General features: G+C 38.4%; 2 protein-coding genes across 2 annotated transcripts in view; both read left to right on the forward strand.

Moving 5' to 3' along the window:
- Nucleotides 1-19,105, forward strand: part of LOC306871772 (guanine nucleotide-binding protein G(I)/G(S)/G(O) subunit gamma-10-like) — a 480,959-nt gene that overhangs the window by 408,523 nt on the left and 53,331 nt on the right. The gene's annotated exons all lie outside the window — the stretch shown is intronic.
- On the forward strand, nt 6,566-18,459 carry LOC306871769 (vitamin K epoxide reductase complex subunit 1-like protein 1). Its single transcript, XM_079419914.1, has 3 exons — nt 6,566-6,831; nt 13,620-13,729; nt 17,211-18,459. The coding sequence occupies exons 1-3, from the start codon at nt 6,641-6,643 to the stop codon at nt 17,435-17,437; spliced, it is 528 nt and encodes a 175-aa protein (XP_079276040.1). The 5' UTR covers nt 6,566-6,640; the 3' UTR covers nt 17,438-18,459.

The raw sequence follows: 19,105 nt of genomic DNA on the forward strand, positions 1-19,105 counted from the left end.
TGGTTGTAATTTTCAGACTATTTAGAAGTTTGTCATGTGATGAACATAGATATTATATTGTTGTAACTATTTTTAATTCTGGCTGTTCATAATTCCAATCCATGAGGAGGTCAGAGAGCTAGTGCAGTCATGGATATCATGGTAAATGTGAATTCTCACTGGTATCAAATGTTTTAGCTAAAATAAAATTAGCTACTTCCACAAATTAAGGCTTTAAAAAGCTCCTAAATCCGAGCAGCATAAAGTTACAGCATTAAATGCTGCATGCATTGCAAAAAATACCTTCCTCAGTATTTTTGTTTTATCTAAACATCCTTAAATCAAGAAAATCAAGATGTATGAGATGCAATTTTAACAAAATTAAATGAGTTTATGCTCAAAACGAGAAAAAATATCTGTCAATGCAAACTTTTCCTTTTGAGTATCATATACGTTACATACAGTGACCCCAAAAAAGATTTGAACACTTAAATATAAAATTTGTTTGATAACCTGATGATCATATTAAACATGTTTACTCGTTTGATCATTTTTTAAACCTTGACAATAAAATACTTTCATCTTATTTCCATGTTCAAATGAAAAAAAAGGTGTATATTCAGATGCTAATTAAAAACAATGAATGCAAAACCACAGAGAATTATGCAAATTTATTTATTATCATGTATCTTGAATTATAGAGGTCAACAAGTTTTCTGATGTCGTTTCCTTCAACTGAACACATTTCTGAAGTCAGTGAACATTTAAGGCGTGACGCCATATACAGGAGCACCCAATCAAATGTGACCGCGGCGGCGCCTCCAGCTGAATGACGTCACGTGACACCAACACTCAGTGGGTCAGGAAAAAGGTAAAAACAGATATTTGGACCACGATCCGGTTTCACTCATCCATTTCCAGTATGTGCAGCCAGAATCTGTAATTAATTAAAAATGAATATTCACAATAAAATACAGCACAAATAGCATTAAAGACAGGAATTGTCTGCTGGTGCTCATGAAAAATGGGAGTTGGTGCACAAAGAGGGCGGAGGACTTGCCTAGACATCATTCTCACCTCGAGACATTTTCCTCAGGAGGAACAGCTCTTGGTTCTCCTGCGTTTTATTTCACTGTTTTGCAGTTTTCCTGCTATTTTTCTCTCGTGTCCGGCGGGGCTGTGGCGATTAGTGTTCAGGCCGATCTCCTTCTTACTTCTGCCTTTTCCTCCAGCGTGGCAGGGATACTCCTCCAGGTTATAATAATCATACTCGTCGTAATTGGCTTCCTCGAAACACACTAATCTGTCGATGTCGGTGGCCATGCTGATCAGAATAAGACGAGCTCTTCTCTTCTGTGAGTAAACAACGCTGCTGTCACACGCTTTTCTGAAACACTAGCGTCACGTGGTGTTGAGAACTGCTCGGTGATTGGTGGAGAGTTCCTGCTCGCTTGTGATTGGCTGAAGGCTGGGCTGTTTATAACCGTGCATCCATGCAAAACAAAGCTCACTTCCGCATTTTCCTTCTTTGTGCACAAAAGTACATTTAACATGTAACTCGAATACAAAAAGATAAAGCGCAAAAATGATCATCGCTTTCCTGTTCAGATTTGCAGTTCTGTATGAAATAAACCCAAATTAGATTTGTTTTGCAACTATTTCATATTGAATAATGTTCCATAAAAAAAAAAAAAAAAAAAAGCATTGACATGATTGCCTGACTTTATTTTATACACGTAAGTATAAATCTGTGTAAGCATATATAAGTATAATTCCTGCTGTTAACAGATGGACATACACTTTTGCATGTAATTTTAAGCGTTCTTGCTGTATTTAAATTAATGTGCATTTATCTGTGCTGGCAAAAACCTCTAAAGTTTATAATGCATATTTCTTCATTTTATACCCGAGACAAACAAAACACTCAAGTTATATAACTTTTTGATGACACACAGATCACGTGAATACAGAAGTTTCGCAACATGTTGTTACACCCATTTTTTATTTATTTTTTCTTAAGTCACAATAATTGTGTTACTGAATCACCAACCAAGATGATCTTTCTGGTTTAAACTCAGTTTTTTTTATTGCAAGTATAAACAATTAAATATAACATTGGATGACATTATAAATACAGAAATATAGGAAGACAATAAATATATAAAAGTAGTACAGAGGTAGTAAATAAAAAAAATTAACATTCAGCATATCATTATACAGTTTCACAAATTTGACACTTTTTTAGTGTTAATATTTTTTTAGTGTTATAAGTAGGAAGTTAAAGTCACAAAGAAAATTGTGATTTTGAAGATGTTAAAGAAAATTTACATTTATGAATATTTTCCCAACAAAATAAATAAATTTCCTAATATATATATATATATATATATATATATATTCTATGTTATGTTTACAATGAGAAAACTAACAAACAGTTAAATCAATGTCTACATTGGATTTTGAAGAAAATAATTGACACTTTAGACCAAAATTCCTTAAGCGGGCATTTAAAAAAAAAAAAAAAGATGCTCAATATTGACATTACAGAAATTACAGTTCAGATGAGGATTACCAAATTTGGATGTAATCTCTTTAGTGGGGTATATATTATGCAAAATCTTTAAATGTATTTCTTTAACTTTATTGGGGACACAGACTTTCTAAAAGGTAAGAACCATGCTTTTTTTCCAATTAGTCATATCGATTAAATAATAACAAAAAATAAAATAAAATAAAAAATTCCCCTTGGAATTTTTTTCCGTGACAAACACATTTCTTGTCATTTTATAAATGCACTTGTCATCAACCTAAAAATTTGGCTCCCTTTTTACATGACATTTCATTGTTACACCCATTTCTATCCTGTATCTCCAAACCATTTACACGTAAAGGACCTTTCACTGAAGTATATATTTAAAAATACATCTGTCACAACATGTTTCGCATTCTTGTTTAAAGACATGCTGTTTTGATTATGGACAACAGGAAACTCAGAAAACTAAAGCAGCAGGTATCATATAAAATGCAAGCATGTGCTGCAGCACAAAGACGCCACTATATGGCAGTGTAGTTTCACTAACATCTCTTATAGAAATATATGTTATTTGAACTAAAATTTAACTAAACAGTTTAATGTCCGTTACATAACAAAATGCAAAATACAGTACAATTCAGAACAACATACAATACAATGCACTTGAGTTCAATACTTGTCAATAAAATAAAAAATAAAAATGGAGACATTATATTTTATTTTAAAATGTATGCATGCAGACACGTGTGTGTGTATATACCAAGGCTGCATTTTATGTGATCAAAAATACAATAAAATATAATATTGTGATATATTATTACAATTTAAAATAACTGTTTTCCATGTGAATTTGTTAAAATGTAATTTATTCCCATGATGCAAAGCTGAATTTTCATAACTCCAGCATCATAACTCCAGTCTAATATGCTGATTTGCTTCTCAAGAACGTTCTTGTCATTAATATTGATTATTTAATTAGTAAAAATATTTCACATTACTGTATTTATATGCATGTATATAATCAATACTACAACTGTCGCTGATCAAATCATGCATAATAGCATGCGTTTACCTGCATGTCATGTAAGCATTTTAGAAAGGAACTGGACCCTTTTCACAAGACTAAAAAAAAGGTCCTTGAGCAGGCATGATGTTGATCTGCCCACAAAGCCTCTGGCTCCCACCTCCACCTTCTCTGCACTGCACCAGGTCTGCATACTTCACCTTCTTTCTCTCTTAGGCAGCTTCCAGTCCCTCCTCCCATGGCACTGTCAGCTCGATCAGTATCACTGAATTCACAGTTGCAGACCACAGCACCACGTCTGGTCTTAAGGTGGTGCTGCATATCTCCTGTGGGAACTGGAGCTGCCTTCCCAGGTCTACTTTCATCTTCCACACCACCCCAGGTGTTAATAGCTTGGCGGGTGGTCTCTTGCTGGTATGCATTGTGGGTTCCCCCTGCCTGAGGAAGTGTACCCTGCATCGGCTCTCTAATGGACTCTGGTCGTTTGCCTCCTGCCGACTTTTCTCCAGCACCTCTGCCAGCTTCCTGAGCACTTGGTCATTCCGCCATCTGAGCCGACCCTGTGTCAGTGCTGTTTTGCAGCCCGACAGAACATGCTGGAGTGAGGCATTGATGGTCCCGCAGAGGTCACAGGATTGCTCTGTTCCAAGCCATTGGTGGAGGTTTTTAGGGCTCGGGAGGGTGTCACATGTTGCCCTAATGAGGAAACTGAGCCGAGCCTGTGGCAGTTTCCAGAACTCTGCCCAGCTGATTGCTCGGCTCGCGACACCCTCCCAAGTTGTCCACAGCCCCTGCTGCCCCTGTGCCACAGACCTCACTCTGAGCTCCTCCTGAGATTTGGTGACCTCTCCAACAACAAGGTCCTTCCTCTCCTTCCTGCTTGCCTTGGCCCATAGGATGGGTGGCTCGCTCCTTCCGAGGCCTGCCCGCCCTGTCTGGACCATGCCCACGATTTGTTGATTTTTCAGTTTTCCCCATCACTTTCTGCGCCCTCCATTTCCTTCCAGTCTCCACTCTGGCATTTACATCAGCCACCGCCCTGTCGGAGGAGTCCCTTAATTCCATCACCAGCCTTGCCTTCTCCTGCCTGTAGCCCAAGGTGATGGATTTCAGGGGTAGCTGGTGTGAGTTCCATCCATTCAGACTGAGCTGAGAAGCACCGTGGTAGGCCGAGCCATTTGCGGATGAAGGAATTGGCTTTTGCCTCCATCCGGCTTACTGCTGATGAGGTGACTTCGCACAGCTTCAGAGGCCACATGACCCTTGAGTACAAGGAGAAGTGATAACACCACACCTTGTACTTTCCAGGTAGCTGGCTTGCGTCGATCTTGGACAGTCCTTCTGACAGCTGCCGAAGGATGATTTTCCCCATATCCTTGTCTAAGAGACCAGATGTATAATGTCTTCCCAGGCTTCAGATGGGCTGATCCACGATGAAGGGGACTCATTTCTCTCCCCCTTTCGCAATGAGAGGCTCCTTGACTGCTGTGGCTTGAACTTCATCCTGGTCCAGGTGTTCAGCTCATCCAACCTCTTAAGCAGCCTGAATGTGCATGGGGTGGTTCGTAGCAGGCAAGCGATGTCGTCCATATAGCTCCTTAGAGGCGGGAGCCTCTGACCTGCAGGCAGCCGGACCCCACCCACCACCTGCCTTGCCCCGAGGATGGGAGAAATGGAGTATCCCATTGCGATCCCTACTTCCAGTTGTTGCCAGCCAGTGGTGACTTTCTTCAGTGCAAAGCACATGTGCATGTCCTGTAAGTGGTTCATGATCATGGTCCTGATGTTGTCTGGGATGTAGAAGAATTCCAAGGTTTAGGCTATGAGCAGGCGTGGCACTGACCCATAGGCATTGGCTAGGTCTAGCCATATGACGTGCAGATCTTTCTTCTCCCTCTTAGCGGTCTGGATCTGTTCCCAAATCATGGAAGCATGCCCTACACAGCCAGGGAAACCTGGAATCCCAGCTTTCTGACAGCTGGTATTGATGTAGTTGTTCTCCGTGAGGTAGATGGTCATTAATCTTGCCATCACAGAAAAGAAGATGTTCCCCTCCACATTCAGTAGAGCTATGCTCCTGAACTGCTCGATGGTCTTGGCGTTCTGTTGTTTGGGAATAGAGACTGCCACTGCCCTCTGCCACTCAGATGGTATGGTCTGCTTAATCCAGGTGATTCTCATCAGGGTCCATAGCAGCTTCAGCACTCCTGGGCAGCTCTTATGCCACTTGTACGGTATTCCGTTCGGGCCTGGTGCTGAAGCAGATCTTGCCCGCTGGATCACCTGTCTGACATCGCTGAACTTTGGTGGTGATGCGTCAAACAATATTAAATATGTGACCCTGGACCACAAAACCAGTAGCACAGATATATTTGTAGCAATAGCCAACAATACATTGTATGGATCAAAATTATTGATTTTTCTTTTATGCCAAAAATCATTAGGATATTAAGTAAAGATCATGTTCCATGAAGATATTTAGTAAATTTCCTGCCTTAAATCTGAACTCATTTTTTAATTAGTAATATGCATTGCTAAGAACTTCATTTGAACAACTTTAAACAAGATTTTCTCAATATTTAGATTTTTTTGCACCCTCAGATTCCAGATTTTCAAATAGTTGCATCTCAGCCAAATATTGTCCGATCCTAACAAACCATACATCAATGGAAAGATCATTTATCCATCTTTCAAATGATGTATAAATCTAAAAAAAAAAAAAAAAACTGGTTTTGTGGTCCAGGATCACATATTATATTTTCCCATTATATCTAATTTTGCAACACTAAATTCCTTCTTCAGCCATACTATCAAGTGACAGTCATCATATCTCAAGCAAAATCTCTCTCTGTGCTTTTACGACATGCGGGTGTGTAATCAGAGTATAATAATAGATAATAGAATCTGTACTATTACAATGGCCCCCACTGACACAAGAATGGCGAGACGGTCAATGGACACGCCTCCTGCGACCAGGCCACGCCCTCGTCAAAAAAAAACCTGCCCCCCCCGACGTTGTGACACGTACCGACACTTTTCCACGTCGCGCACCCAACGGTTGAGACAGGGGAGGCTGCGCGCGCTCGTGCAAAGGCCGGGAAAAAATGGCGGCGCCCGTCTTGCGAGTGTCCACCCCTAGCTGGGAGCGGATAGTGCGGCTGCTCGTGTGTCTCTCAGGTATCCTGTTATCCCTGTACGCATTCCATGTGGAGAGGGAAAAAAACCGCGATGCCAACTACCGCGCCATGTGCGACCTGAGCAGCTCCATCAGCTGCTCTAAAGTCTTCACGTCCAGGTGAGAGAGAGTGTCAAAACCTAGCGAGTTCCCTAGCTAGACAACATCTGCGGCTGCCGGAGGCGCTTCGAGCGTTCAAAAACAAGGGTTTGACCCCTTTTGGATGCTTTAGCACTTTTCAGGATGGTTCCAGAGTTTGAATGCGCTTTTGGCGATCTGAAAGTGCTGTCTAGTTAGGGAGGTGCCTAGGTTTTGACACACAGCCGGAGAGTCGCTCCGGGCCGCTGACTGACTGAAAAGGTGATAAAATAACATATCCGTCTCACATTTATAGTCTTTTCTATAAACACCTTTTGGGTTGACACAAATAGACATAAATATGAATTAAACGACGTAATTTTAAAGCTGCTTTTGAATGTGGCTTTTGTCTTGTGAGCAGAAACAGTGCGATAGCAGCTAATGCTAACAGTGCTAATCAGTGAATGAGCTCAATGCCGTATACTAATATATTTTCATGTACATTTATTTTCTAATGTGCTGGACTTGGTTGTGGTCTTGAGGTGAAATCAAAGCCACTCATTTATTAGCATCTTCAGCTGATAGCACATCCCTTATGCGAGTACAAAGGCTGTTTCTTACCTGTCAGATTATTTAGTTTTCTTCATGTTTTGAATATGAAATTGAACAGACCCTTTAAAGCATTGGTCTCCAACTCAACTCCTGGAGGGCCACAGCTCCGCAGAGTTTAGCTTTAACTCACACCTGTTTGGAAGTTTCTAATAATGCTGAAGAGCTTGATTATTTGGATCAGGTGTGTTTGATTAGGGTTGGAGCTGAACTGCAGAGCTGTGGTCCTCCAGGAGTTGAGTTGGAGACCAATGCTTTAAATGCAGGAGTGTAATCGTTTTATTGATGTATGAGAGGTGAGCTGGAGAAGGGAATTCATTGAGTCTGATCAGGGTTCAACTTTGTTTTAGTAACCTTTGAAATCAGAGTGACTTGTTTGAGACGTCAGTTCCTGATTTTATTACTGAAGGATCCACCCTTACACATCATCAAACCATTAATGGAGTAATTGTTTTTAATGCTCAAATTATCCTGGTAATATTTAGTTAGTATTTAGTATTATATGTATAGATGTATGTGTGTGTATTCACACACATACATGTGCATTTTTATTTTTATATAAACACTAAATATATGAAAATATAAATATATATATTTTTTACTTATACACTATATTAACTAGTGTGTGGAATATATACACTAAATGTTAATTTAAATGTATATAGCTAGTGAATAAATTCAGTTAATTTAGTGTAATTAATTTATAACAATAATATGTAAGTTTGCAGTTTAGAAGGTCCAGTTTTTGGGTTACTTTTGTTTATTAAATAACCTCCCTCCCTTTATTCAGCACTAACAACAATACCACTTCTTTCATGCAACTTGTTGTTGAATTAAAGCGCTTGGAGGGAAAAAGATGTTGATATGGTTTTCAGGACAACCATGTGAAGTTCACTCACTTTCAGGACATTTGAAGTTTGATGGAAAACAAGTCACATGCTTACTCTGAGATCTTATCAGCGTAGATCAGCTGTCCTAAGGGATGATTTCTGATATTGTTATGCAATTCTGTCACATATTGAGATGACATGATACAGACGGATGTGTCTTGCAGATCTGGTATTAATAGAGTCTCCCACTTTATCTGTGAATCTGTAGGTGTGCTCACTCATCATGAAATAAATTGGACAGCATCATATATCATGCTCACTTATGTTATTACCATCACGTAGATAAAGAGGCTGTGCGTTAGCATGTTGGAGTCTATCGAATTGCTTCAGAAAGCTGCTGATTGTGTTGTTTGCTCACAGCGGGCCGTCTGATAAAGCAGGCGGTCTGCAGGGAAAACAACCAAACTACACTTCAGCCGGGTGAAGGTTTTTAAGGAGCATTACATAATCAGGCTTAAAGTCTCTTAAAGGAAGCCAAATTTTAGAAGACTTTTCTGTGCAGCCGAACCGACTTCAGATAATCAGACAGCTTGAGTTGATCGAGATCTTTTGCTAAGGGTTTTGCCTCTAATTTGGTTGTGAATGGTCTCTCCATTGGGAAACCGCACTGTACTGATCATTGAGTCTTGACTGCGCTGCTTACGAAAGGTCTGTGAAATATTGTGGATCCCTGTGGATCTGGGAGATGTTATTTTGTGCCGTAAAACAGAAGGGAATGTTGGTTTATATCTCATCTCTATGACTGGAGTTGCCAGACAAACCAAAGATAGAGTCAAGATTCATGCCAGCTCTCGCTGCACATACGTAGCTTGTTTCATAACGGTAAACTCTTGTATTTGAAATTCATATTTAAAGTATAGTGAAATTTAAATGCAACACAGAAAGCTTGAATAAATGCAGACATGCTGACACTACAACAGCATAGAAGAAAACAGTATTATTTTGGTGCATGTATTGGTATCAGAAATTGAATTTAGTAGTACATCATTACAAAGAGCAACAGTCTGGTTCTGGAAGTAAATATCCCATTTATTTTCTCCATAAATATTTGTTATCAATAATGTTTATCAGAGTGATTTTATTATTCAGAGATCATATTTTATAAACCAAATTCCCTGTGAAGAACTACATTATGATCCTGCACAGAGATTTCAGCGAATCAGTGCATTCGCTGTTAACGTAGCAATGAAAATCACATTAAAAGTGACCGTCCAATCCCATGAAGCTTTGCGAGTTGCTCTTCTTAACCTCTCAATCTAGTTTTATGCATACTGATTATATGCTATATTTGTTGTTTTTATATTGCATGTTTTTGTATTATTGCTTTACATTATATATATTCTGTTGTTTATTGTTTCATGGATCAATGGTTTAAATATTGTGCAGTTGTTCAGTGTGTGGTTTAATTACACATTCGTTATCCTTTTAAAATCTGATTTGCATGCTTTTGTTTTTTTAATCAACATTGTAACGTCGTGATTCATCTCCTGAGCTGGTTGGTTTAGTTGAAGGCTTTCAATTAGTGAAATAATCTATGGAAATGCCTGTGGAGAATGAACGTGGACACATACTTATTGTTCTAGTCATTCTGTCACGGTGCTTTAATTGGTTTTTGCATGTATTGTGAGGTGTTTCTTGTAAAAGTGGAGAATTTGCATGTCTGGAATCCAGACTTAACTTGCTAGTAAGCGTGAGTCCTCATGTTTTTGTTGTGTTACACTACACTCAAGGTTTCAAATGGAGTTTTTCACAGCAACATAACAGAAGAACCATTTTTGGGTTCTGTACCTTTGGTAACTTTTTTACCAATTGGTCTTAGTACAAAAGGAGCAATTTTGCGACTTTGGCGCTTAGAGGGTTAATATGAATGCTCATTGGAGTAATAATGCAAACATTTGACTAACTTACATTCTAAAGAAAATATGAGTGTTGTGTGTTTGCTTTTGTTTGGTACCAGATCTTACTGAAGAAACGCTGTGCTCAGTTTTGCTTGTTTAGACAAACTGCTTCATCATTATTTAAACTAGCTAGTGAATTGAATGAACACATAATTAAGAAAATATCAATACAAGGACCTGAAGTTGCGATGCAATATTGAATCATTGTACTTGCATTATTATTTATGTAGCACACACTTGTTTTCTGAGCAGAAATGCTTTCATTGGGAATGCTGGGACATATGGTGGAGATCGAGCATGACCTCAGTTGTTTGGCAGCATTAGATCTTCGACAAATCCATTGGCAGGAAGTTATGAAATGGAAACTGCTCTCAAGTGTTGGGTTACACACCTTTTTCCTCTTTAAGGTTAGTTAATAGAAAAGGTTTGAGGCTTTTCAAACACTTGACTGATGTAGGAATTAGATTAAAGCTCTATGTGAACTAGGGCTGCATGATATATCGTTTCAGCATCAATATCGCGATGTGAGCATCCGCGATAGTCACATCGCAGGATGTGCGATGTTTAGTAGGCCTATAGGCTACTGATTCGTTTTCTACCGCGTCAACACCGGACATGACAGCTGTACAGAGATATCCATTTTTAAATAAAGTTAGTAGTAGAGATATTGCATTGATTTTTAGTGCAGGAAATCCATTTATCCTTTGAACTTCCATGTCGTTGAGAAAAGCACAGGTCAGCAACGACAGACGCCACGAAAGCACAAGCTCCCGAGCGCTTTAGAAAGAAGGAGACAGCGACACGACAGCGTTTTCCACACGTTTTTAGGCGCACCATGTGAACAGCCCCAAAGTCTGTCTACACTGGATGCGACAAAGCGACCGTTGCCAATCATTTGAACTTTGTGTCAGTACGTCATAAATAGAATGAGGCAGCATCAGTTTACTGGCGGGGATTTGTCATGTTGCATCCAGTGTAGACAGTCACACAGCATCACTGATTATGAGTTCTATTGTATTTTGTCACGTCATGCTGCTCACGCCCGGTGTAGACACGGTGAGAGCCACGCAGATGCACGTGAACACTGAATTCCATTCACTTCTGCTACTATTTGCTTCTGAAATGACGCACATGCGCGAAATTGTCAAAATGCATGTATCTTTGTAAAAAAACAGTTCTTAGGTGAATGTAAGCAATTGAGAAAGAAAGAGGATGACAATAACAGCAGTTTAATGTCCCTGTTGCTTTCGGTGTCATAATCAAACAACAAAACACATGGAGAAAAATCACTTTTGTAGCTTTAAAGGGCACCTATTATGCAAAATCCACTTTTGAAAGTGAAGTGACATACTGCCAAGTATGGTGACCCATACTCAGAATTCGTGCTCTGCATTTAACCCATCCAACGTGCACACACACAGCAGTGAACACACACACACCGTGAACACACACCCGGAGCAGTGGGCAGCATTTATGCTGCAGCACCCGGGGAGCAGTTGGGGGTTTGGTGTCTTGCTCAAGGGCACCTGTCGTGGTATTGAGGGTGGAGAGAGCGCTGGACATTCACTCCCATTTTACATGGTGTTTGGACATAAATGTATGTTGGCAGTGTGTGAACACAACCACCCTACAATAATAAAAATCCACCCACTTTTTAAAAAAAAAAAATTTTATTGACTTAAACCAAGTCAGTCTCACTAGGCTCTCACTGCAGTGTGACGTCACATTTTGGAGGGTGGGGCCACATGGGTTGATTGACAGCCCTGCGTTGCTATAGTTTCTGCCCTCAGCGGTTAAGCTGGCCTTCATTTTATCCGCGCTCGAGCAGATGTAACGTCAACAATATCTCAAGCAATCCCTGTGCTGTGTTTGCATGTAAGAATGAACATAAGAGTTCATCTTCTCCTAACATCTGAGCTGCTGAGGATGCTGTCGATTACTTTCATTATTCAAGGTAATGAGCCTCAAAATCTACCTAAATACGTGCTGCACTCCAGACTCCTTTGTGAATGTCATATCATTAGTGCTTAGCGTTTTAACCATATTTGTGTGTGTACATTAAGTATCTTTTTTAACTGATCAGTGCCGTGCTTGTGAGATTAGTTTGTGGCGTTCGTAGTGCGAGATCCGCGCTGTTTCGTCCCACTTTCAGTGCATTTGACTTCCCATATTTATGGCTGAACACCGGTTCGCTCGCTTACAGTTACGTTGCTTCTACCGGCTGTGTTTATTGCTGCAGATATGCAATGCAGAGAGAGACACGTATATGCGACGCCCACTTCTGGAGACGGGGCGGGAATATGCAGCTCATTTGCATTAAAGCCATACACTCCAAATCAGCTCGTTTTTAGAGCAAAAATTACATTTTCCAGCTGTTATAATAAATGATCTGTGGGGAATTTTGGGCTGAAACTTCACAGACACATTCTGGGGACACCCAAGACCATTATTACATCTTGTAAAAAGGGGCATAATAGGTGCCGATTTATTAGATTTAATTTATACAGTGTTATTTTACATTTGATTTTTCGATTTCTGTACTGAATACTGTTAGACTTGTCTTTAAAAATACAAAGCACTGTTTATGTCATTTTGTATCTTTGTTCTATTATATTTATCTATGCTTGTAATTGGTTTATTTCCTATGTTGATTTACTCACAAGATCACCCAATCATGTTTTTTTTTTCATATCACAGAAAAACAAAACATCGCAATGTGAGTTTTTTCCAATATCATGCAGCCCTAAAATGAATCGTAACTGGAATCCAGTCATTGCGTTCAAGTTTACTCACAACATTATAAATGGTGTTGCAATGGATTGAATGTTTAGCAAATGAACCATAATTGTCCATTTAGTTCTATATTTTTCTGTTTAATGCTGAAATGTGTCCAGTTTTGTGATTGTCAGCCATAATTAAGGCCCAAAAAATGCAAAATGATTTTCCTGCCCTTTAAGATACTTTGTTTTGGCAGATTTCTTTCTTTGCAGAAAATGCATTATGAGCTCTGTCAGTAAAAAAGAGAAATGTTAGTTATATACTTAATATTATTTTAATACTGAAAAATATCAATTGTTAATGTAATTAACCTGCAGTATTTTATCTAATATTTATGTGTGCGGTTTATGTATATATGCCGGAATTGGATGTGACTGGAAACCACCACATTTCTCCTTTGTTAGTATAATTTCAAGAAATTTGGGTCAGAAATCTCCGTTCGCACTGATAAAGGAAACTGTGCTTTTTATATGCTGCTGTCTTGATCATTGTCTGATTTGATTTAGGCCAAATATTCTGTCATAATGTGCTCGTATTCCCTGGAGAAACCCAGAGCGCTCACACATGATATTAGTGTTTATTTTTAGTTCCAGTTTCTCGTTGTTTGATTTCTGCTACTTTACTGTTTGTCTCTGTGTTTTCATCTTTTCTGTAGATGGGGTCGAGGATTTGGACTGTTGGGAACCATTTTTGGGAACGACAGTGCAGTAAACCAGCCAAACAGTGTCTATGGAATCTTGTTTTATATCTTTCAGCTGTTACTAGGTAAGGACAGCATCAACCACATTGATCTGCAGATTATGACGTTTTTACAACAACAGGTTCTTTCTATGTCTGCACCAGTACAGAAAGTATGGCAGATTTAAATATCAATTTATGGCCTTATTAACACCTTTGGTCATTGTGTGCATCATTTGTTACTGTCTATTTTGCATCAAGTTCACCTTCCATTTTATTTCCTCTTGTGATTTTCTCAACTGCTTGATTTTCAATCGTTGCAAAATGTGAACTATTACATGATTTGTATTGTTATAAGCTTATAAGCTCTGTACAAATAAATTTGCCTTGAAGATTTTGGCTTTCGACAATTATGAAAACTGATAATTGAGTTACAGTTCAGATTGTTTAATAGTTTTCAGTAGGTTGTGAAAGTGCACTACAAGTTAGTTGATCTTAATTATTTTGATTTCATGCATTTTTGTTTTATCGTTTTTATTTAAAATTGAAAACATTTAAAAAATAAATATTTTTATGTTTCTCAGTTGAATTATATTTAAAGTTCAGCCTCTCAATCTAGATGTACTACTGTGAGAATTGTGTTAAAACTGTTAGCTGATATAATTTAGTCTCCATCTAGGTTTATTTGTGAAACATTTGATAGTTCACATTAATTTGTGCAGTGTCTGCCATTAGCCAGAGATGAATATTAACACACATTATTTCCTGAGACGGGAGGTGAGAGCGTGTCCGGTTATAGTAGGAACATTACTGTCTGTAATCTAAAGCGGTCTCACAGGCCTCTGAATTATTACCCTCACTTGTCCTTGTCTGTCATCGCTGACGGCTGAAATCTCTTTGCATTTCAGTGCGATAAGGCACAGGTCAAACATTCACAACCTTAGTTTAACCCCACGACTCTCGTGTTGTGTGCGTCTCTTCTCCGGACAGCGTTTGAGTTACTGCTCTATCAGTTTCTCTTATGTTTGGCATTCCCTTCGACTGGGTTATTATTGAAACTTTTTTTTTTTCCAATTTAAATAAAGCTAAAATAAAATAAAAATATTAGATGAAAAACGAGCTAAATGAAAATTAGAAATGTTGCCTTGGCAACTAAATTGAAGCACTAGAATTACTAACTAGAAATAAAACAATTCACTAAACGGACACTGAAATAAATATAAAGTAATCCTAATTAGAAACATAAATGACACAGACTGAAACTAAGTAGTATAAGTAGCAGTAGTTTTTAAATTACTGTATTGTAGTAATGAGAATCTCACCTTTTGGGGGAAAAAACTCAATTTGGGGGAAATTTGCTTAATTGTCATGAAAATGACAAAAGAAAGAAATCTAAATACACATGTACAGAAACTATTCAACCTCATTAATTGGTTTGACTAGTCGACCCATTCGTGCACGCATGTCTACCTCATAATTTCCCCTTGCTTCGTTCCTCAGCAGTCATGTGGGCTTTGCTGACTCAAGGTCTTCTGCGTGTTTGGCTCTGTTGATCTGTCCTCAGGTTCATTGTGCTTCTAAAACTGGACACAGTCTTTCTTCACACTATTGCAGCACATTTGCATAATGCCAGCATGCAATTTGCTCCCGGAGTGATGGACGGCTGTATGCGTGGAACCGTTTTGCACTTCCTATAAACTGTTTTACATTTTACTGCACAGTTTCTACGCTACTTTGAATGAATGAATGAATGAATGGACAGGCTGGTCTTTCATAAACCTAGTGCTAGAAGTATATAGTGCTAGAGCTGCCTTCTAATGTGGCAATTTAAGATGGTATTGTTGCACTTCTAATGTGATATGACATATTAGATCATATGGCGTCAGTCCCAAATTCTGTGCTTTTCTGGATTCTGTTTTAAGCCAAGATACTACAGACAAAATCATAGGTTTTTTTTTCTTCCATACACTGGTCAATTTTGAGATTTTTATTCTGTAAATTAGTGCATCTTTAATTATATGATGCCTCATTTGCAAATTTAAGTGTAACATTTCAGAAAAACTTGTATTGTGAAACAGTTTGTATCACAGTAATGTACTGTGATTAATCAACTGGGAAAGTTTGATGATATCTATTAGTTAAAGTTACCCTGTTCACCTTTAATGATTTAATACTTAAACAGTAATAGGACCCTTTGAAATCTGTTTATAATATAATATAATTCTCATCAACTTCCATTTAATTTAAAGGCTGCACTAGGTTTTGGAACAGATCCATCTTGTCTAGCCTTGAACCAACAGACACTTGAATATGTTTTTAATTTCTGAAACCTTTCCGTATCACTCATTTATGTTATTTATCTCCATGACTCGAATCTCAGATAGTTCTGTCCTTGTCTGGACCGTTATGTGTGTGATCCGTTTGTCCTGCTCTGCCCTAATGAAATTTCATGACTATGAATAGCAAGATTGTGCCAGGGTGTGTGTTGAATGCCCTCTGTTCTTGAGAAATGCTCCCTTTTCTGAAGGGCTCGAGTGAGTGATGAGTAGGGGAAAGGTCAAGCCTCAAATGTGCCCCGCCCCCTTATAAACCACGCCCACTTTAAACTCATAAACGCTAAGGCACCTGCCTTTTAAAGCAGCATCCTAACTGCAAGTGTAACCTGGATTTGGAACGATGTACATAGGCAGCATCTCTCTGTGCTATAGAGATGGAACAATATGTGACAATAATATAGGTGTCATTCTACAGTATTCATTGTTCAGTGACAAGTGAATGACAAACAGTGAAGGAGTTAAGTAGGTTTTGCTTGGATTTTCTTTTTTCTTTTGAAATGTTACGCCCCTTACTTAATAATTACTGATTATAATGATTTATACTGTCTTTTTATGCGTCTTGTTGCATCGTGCTGCGTAAACATTACCATGTCTGCATTTGTGATCAGAGAAACGACAAACAACAAGCGCTACTCTACACTGCTCAAAACTCACGTTTGAATCGTCAGTAGCAGAAACATACTTACAGGCTGAGAGTCAGAAGAAGAATTTTTCACCTGGAAAAATCTTGAAAAATAGCAAATATTGAACAAAAGGATGAACAATATTCATATAGTTGATTTTGTAATGTTGGAGAAAGTATATTGTTTATTATTATTATTATTGTTTGATTATTTCTGTCAAAAATATATTCATTTCGTAATGTAACAAGTATGTTTTTATTGGATATATATATTATCTGTCATTTTATTATTAATGTTATATGTTATTTCTCATTTTTGCAGTTTATTACTATTTTAAAGGCATCAGCAAACGAGATAACAATATACAAAATACAATAATATTAAAATAAAATAAAACTACAATAAAAAACATACTACTTGTTACATTAGAAAATGATGTTTTCTGGTACTAAAAGATTACCATCATGTCTAAAGTATATTCATGTATATTTGATGCAGTTGCTGCATTAGTGAACTCTTGCAGTGCTGTTGTTGTTCTTCAGTGCATTAACCTCTCTGTCTGTGTGTGTGTGTGTCTGTGTGTGTGTGTGTGTGTGTGTGTGTGTGCAGGTTTGACGGCCAGTGCGATGGCTGCTCTAATTCTCATGACCACCTCCATCGCGTCAGTGATGGGCTCCCTCTACCTGGGCTACATCCTCTACTTTGTCCTTAAGGACTTCTGCGTCATCTGCATCACCACATACGCACTGAACTTCATCCTGTTTGTGCTCAACTACAAGCGACTGGTTTACTTGAACGAGGCTTGGAAGCAGCAGCTCCAAGCCAAGCAAGACTAGAGACAAAAAAACAACAACAAAAGTATAGAAGGATAACAAATCATCCAACACGTGGGGAAAATGTGACCTCTTGCCACCAGGAGACCTTGCTTCCAAACAAATGTTCATTCTGTTGTCTGTGTAAAACGAAACAAAAAATTAAACAAGGAAAGAAAACGTATCTTTAGGGGCCACAGATCACAGGTTTATTGCATTGCAAGGAAGGATTGGAAAAGAGAAACACAAATCTTTGTCCGCTTTGATTTCTCGTTTGTTTTCTTTGTTCCCTGAGATGAAAATGAGGTTTGCGCTTTGATCGATCGAGAGAGAGAGAGAGCAGTCAGAAAGCACTTCAGAAGAGGGTGTCCTTTCCCTGAGGAATAAAATAATGGAGAAAACAATGTGAGAAATACTGTTTACTTGAATCCACTGGGAAAGTCGTTGCTCTTTGGGAGCAGCTGATTCCAGCGGGACCGAATTTAAGGGTTTATAAAGGGTAAACACGAATGATCACGAGGCTAATGTACCGCTCGCAGAGATGATTCCACAAAAACGACGGATTACTATTGAAAACAACAAATAAAGTGTTTTTTTTTTTTAATTATTGTTTTGGAAGAGGACCACTCATAAAACATGGAAGAATGTGAGCTGTATGTGTGTAGATCAGATTTGTCTGTGACTACTTTTTTTTATTATTTTTTTTATTATTTTTTTTATTCGTTTGTTCTGTAAATAGCTGCCGCAAAGCAATATTCCAGACTAGTTTGTGTTTTACCGTTGAAACATTAAAAAGTCCCAATCCACGGCATGTCCGTCACTTCCAATGAGTGCTTTCAACAGCGAGTGTGCGGGTTATTCTTTGTGCAAGTGTTTTAGCGTTTTACTCATCCTAAGGGGGTCTTGATCCAGATTAAACGCTGCATTTGTCCTGTTGGAATTACTGTAATTGAGATGTTGTAATGTTGTTAGACTCAAGAATTATTTATTTCTCCGTCAGCACTCATAACACCAAATCGGGGTTTGGTTTTAAAGGAATACTAAGCAAAAAAGGAAAATTGCTCACCTTCAGACCATCCAAGATGTGGATGAGATGGTTCAGATTTGGAGAAATGTGTCATTCTGTCACTTGCTCAGCAATGGATGCTCTGCAGTGAATGGGTGCCGTCAGAATGAGAGTCCAAATAGCTGATAAAAACATCACAATAATCCACACCAGTCCAGCAATTAATGTATTGAGAAGCCAAAAGCTGCATGTTTGTAAAAATCAAATCCATCATAAAGACATTTTTTATTTTTGAGCTTTAGTCTTCTCCAGATGTTAACTGATGGACTGGTGTGGATTATTGTGATGTTTTTATCAGCTGTTTGGACTCTCATTCTGACGGCACCCATTCACTGCAGAGCAAGTGATGAAATGCTACATTTCTCCACGAAGAAAGAAGCTTATTAATAAACATCATCATTTTGGTAATTCCAACAAATTCAGATTGAAAAGATCATTTAGGATGTTTTCAGTGTGTTCCTGGAGATTTCAGACAAACTTTTTTTTATCGTTGTTTCATAAGTACACTAATGTTCCTTATAGAAGTAAACAGAGAGGTTTTGCCCTCTCCCAGGTTTCCATTCTTCGTGGTTGAGTTTTTAGGTTTATATTGTCATTTTGTCACGTTCATCATACTCAAAGCTACA

The sequence above is a fragment of the Barbus barbus genome (genome assembly GCF_936440315.1).
Source record: "Barbus barbus genome assembly, chromosome: 6".
In the NCBI taxonomy this organism is placed as follows: Eukaryota; Metazoa; Chordata; class Actinopteri; order Cypriniformes; family Cyprinidae; genus Barbus; species Barbus barbus.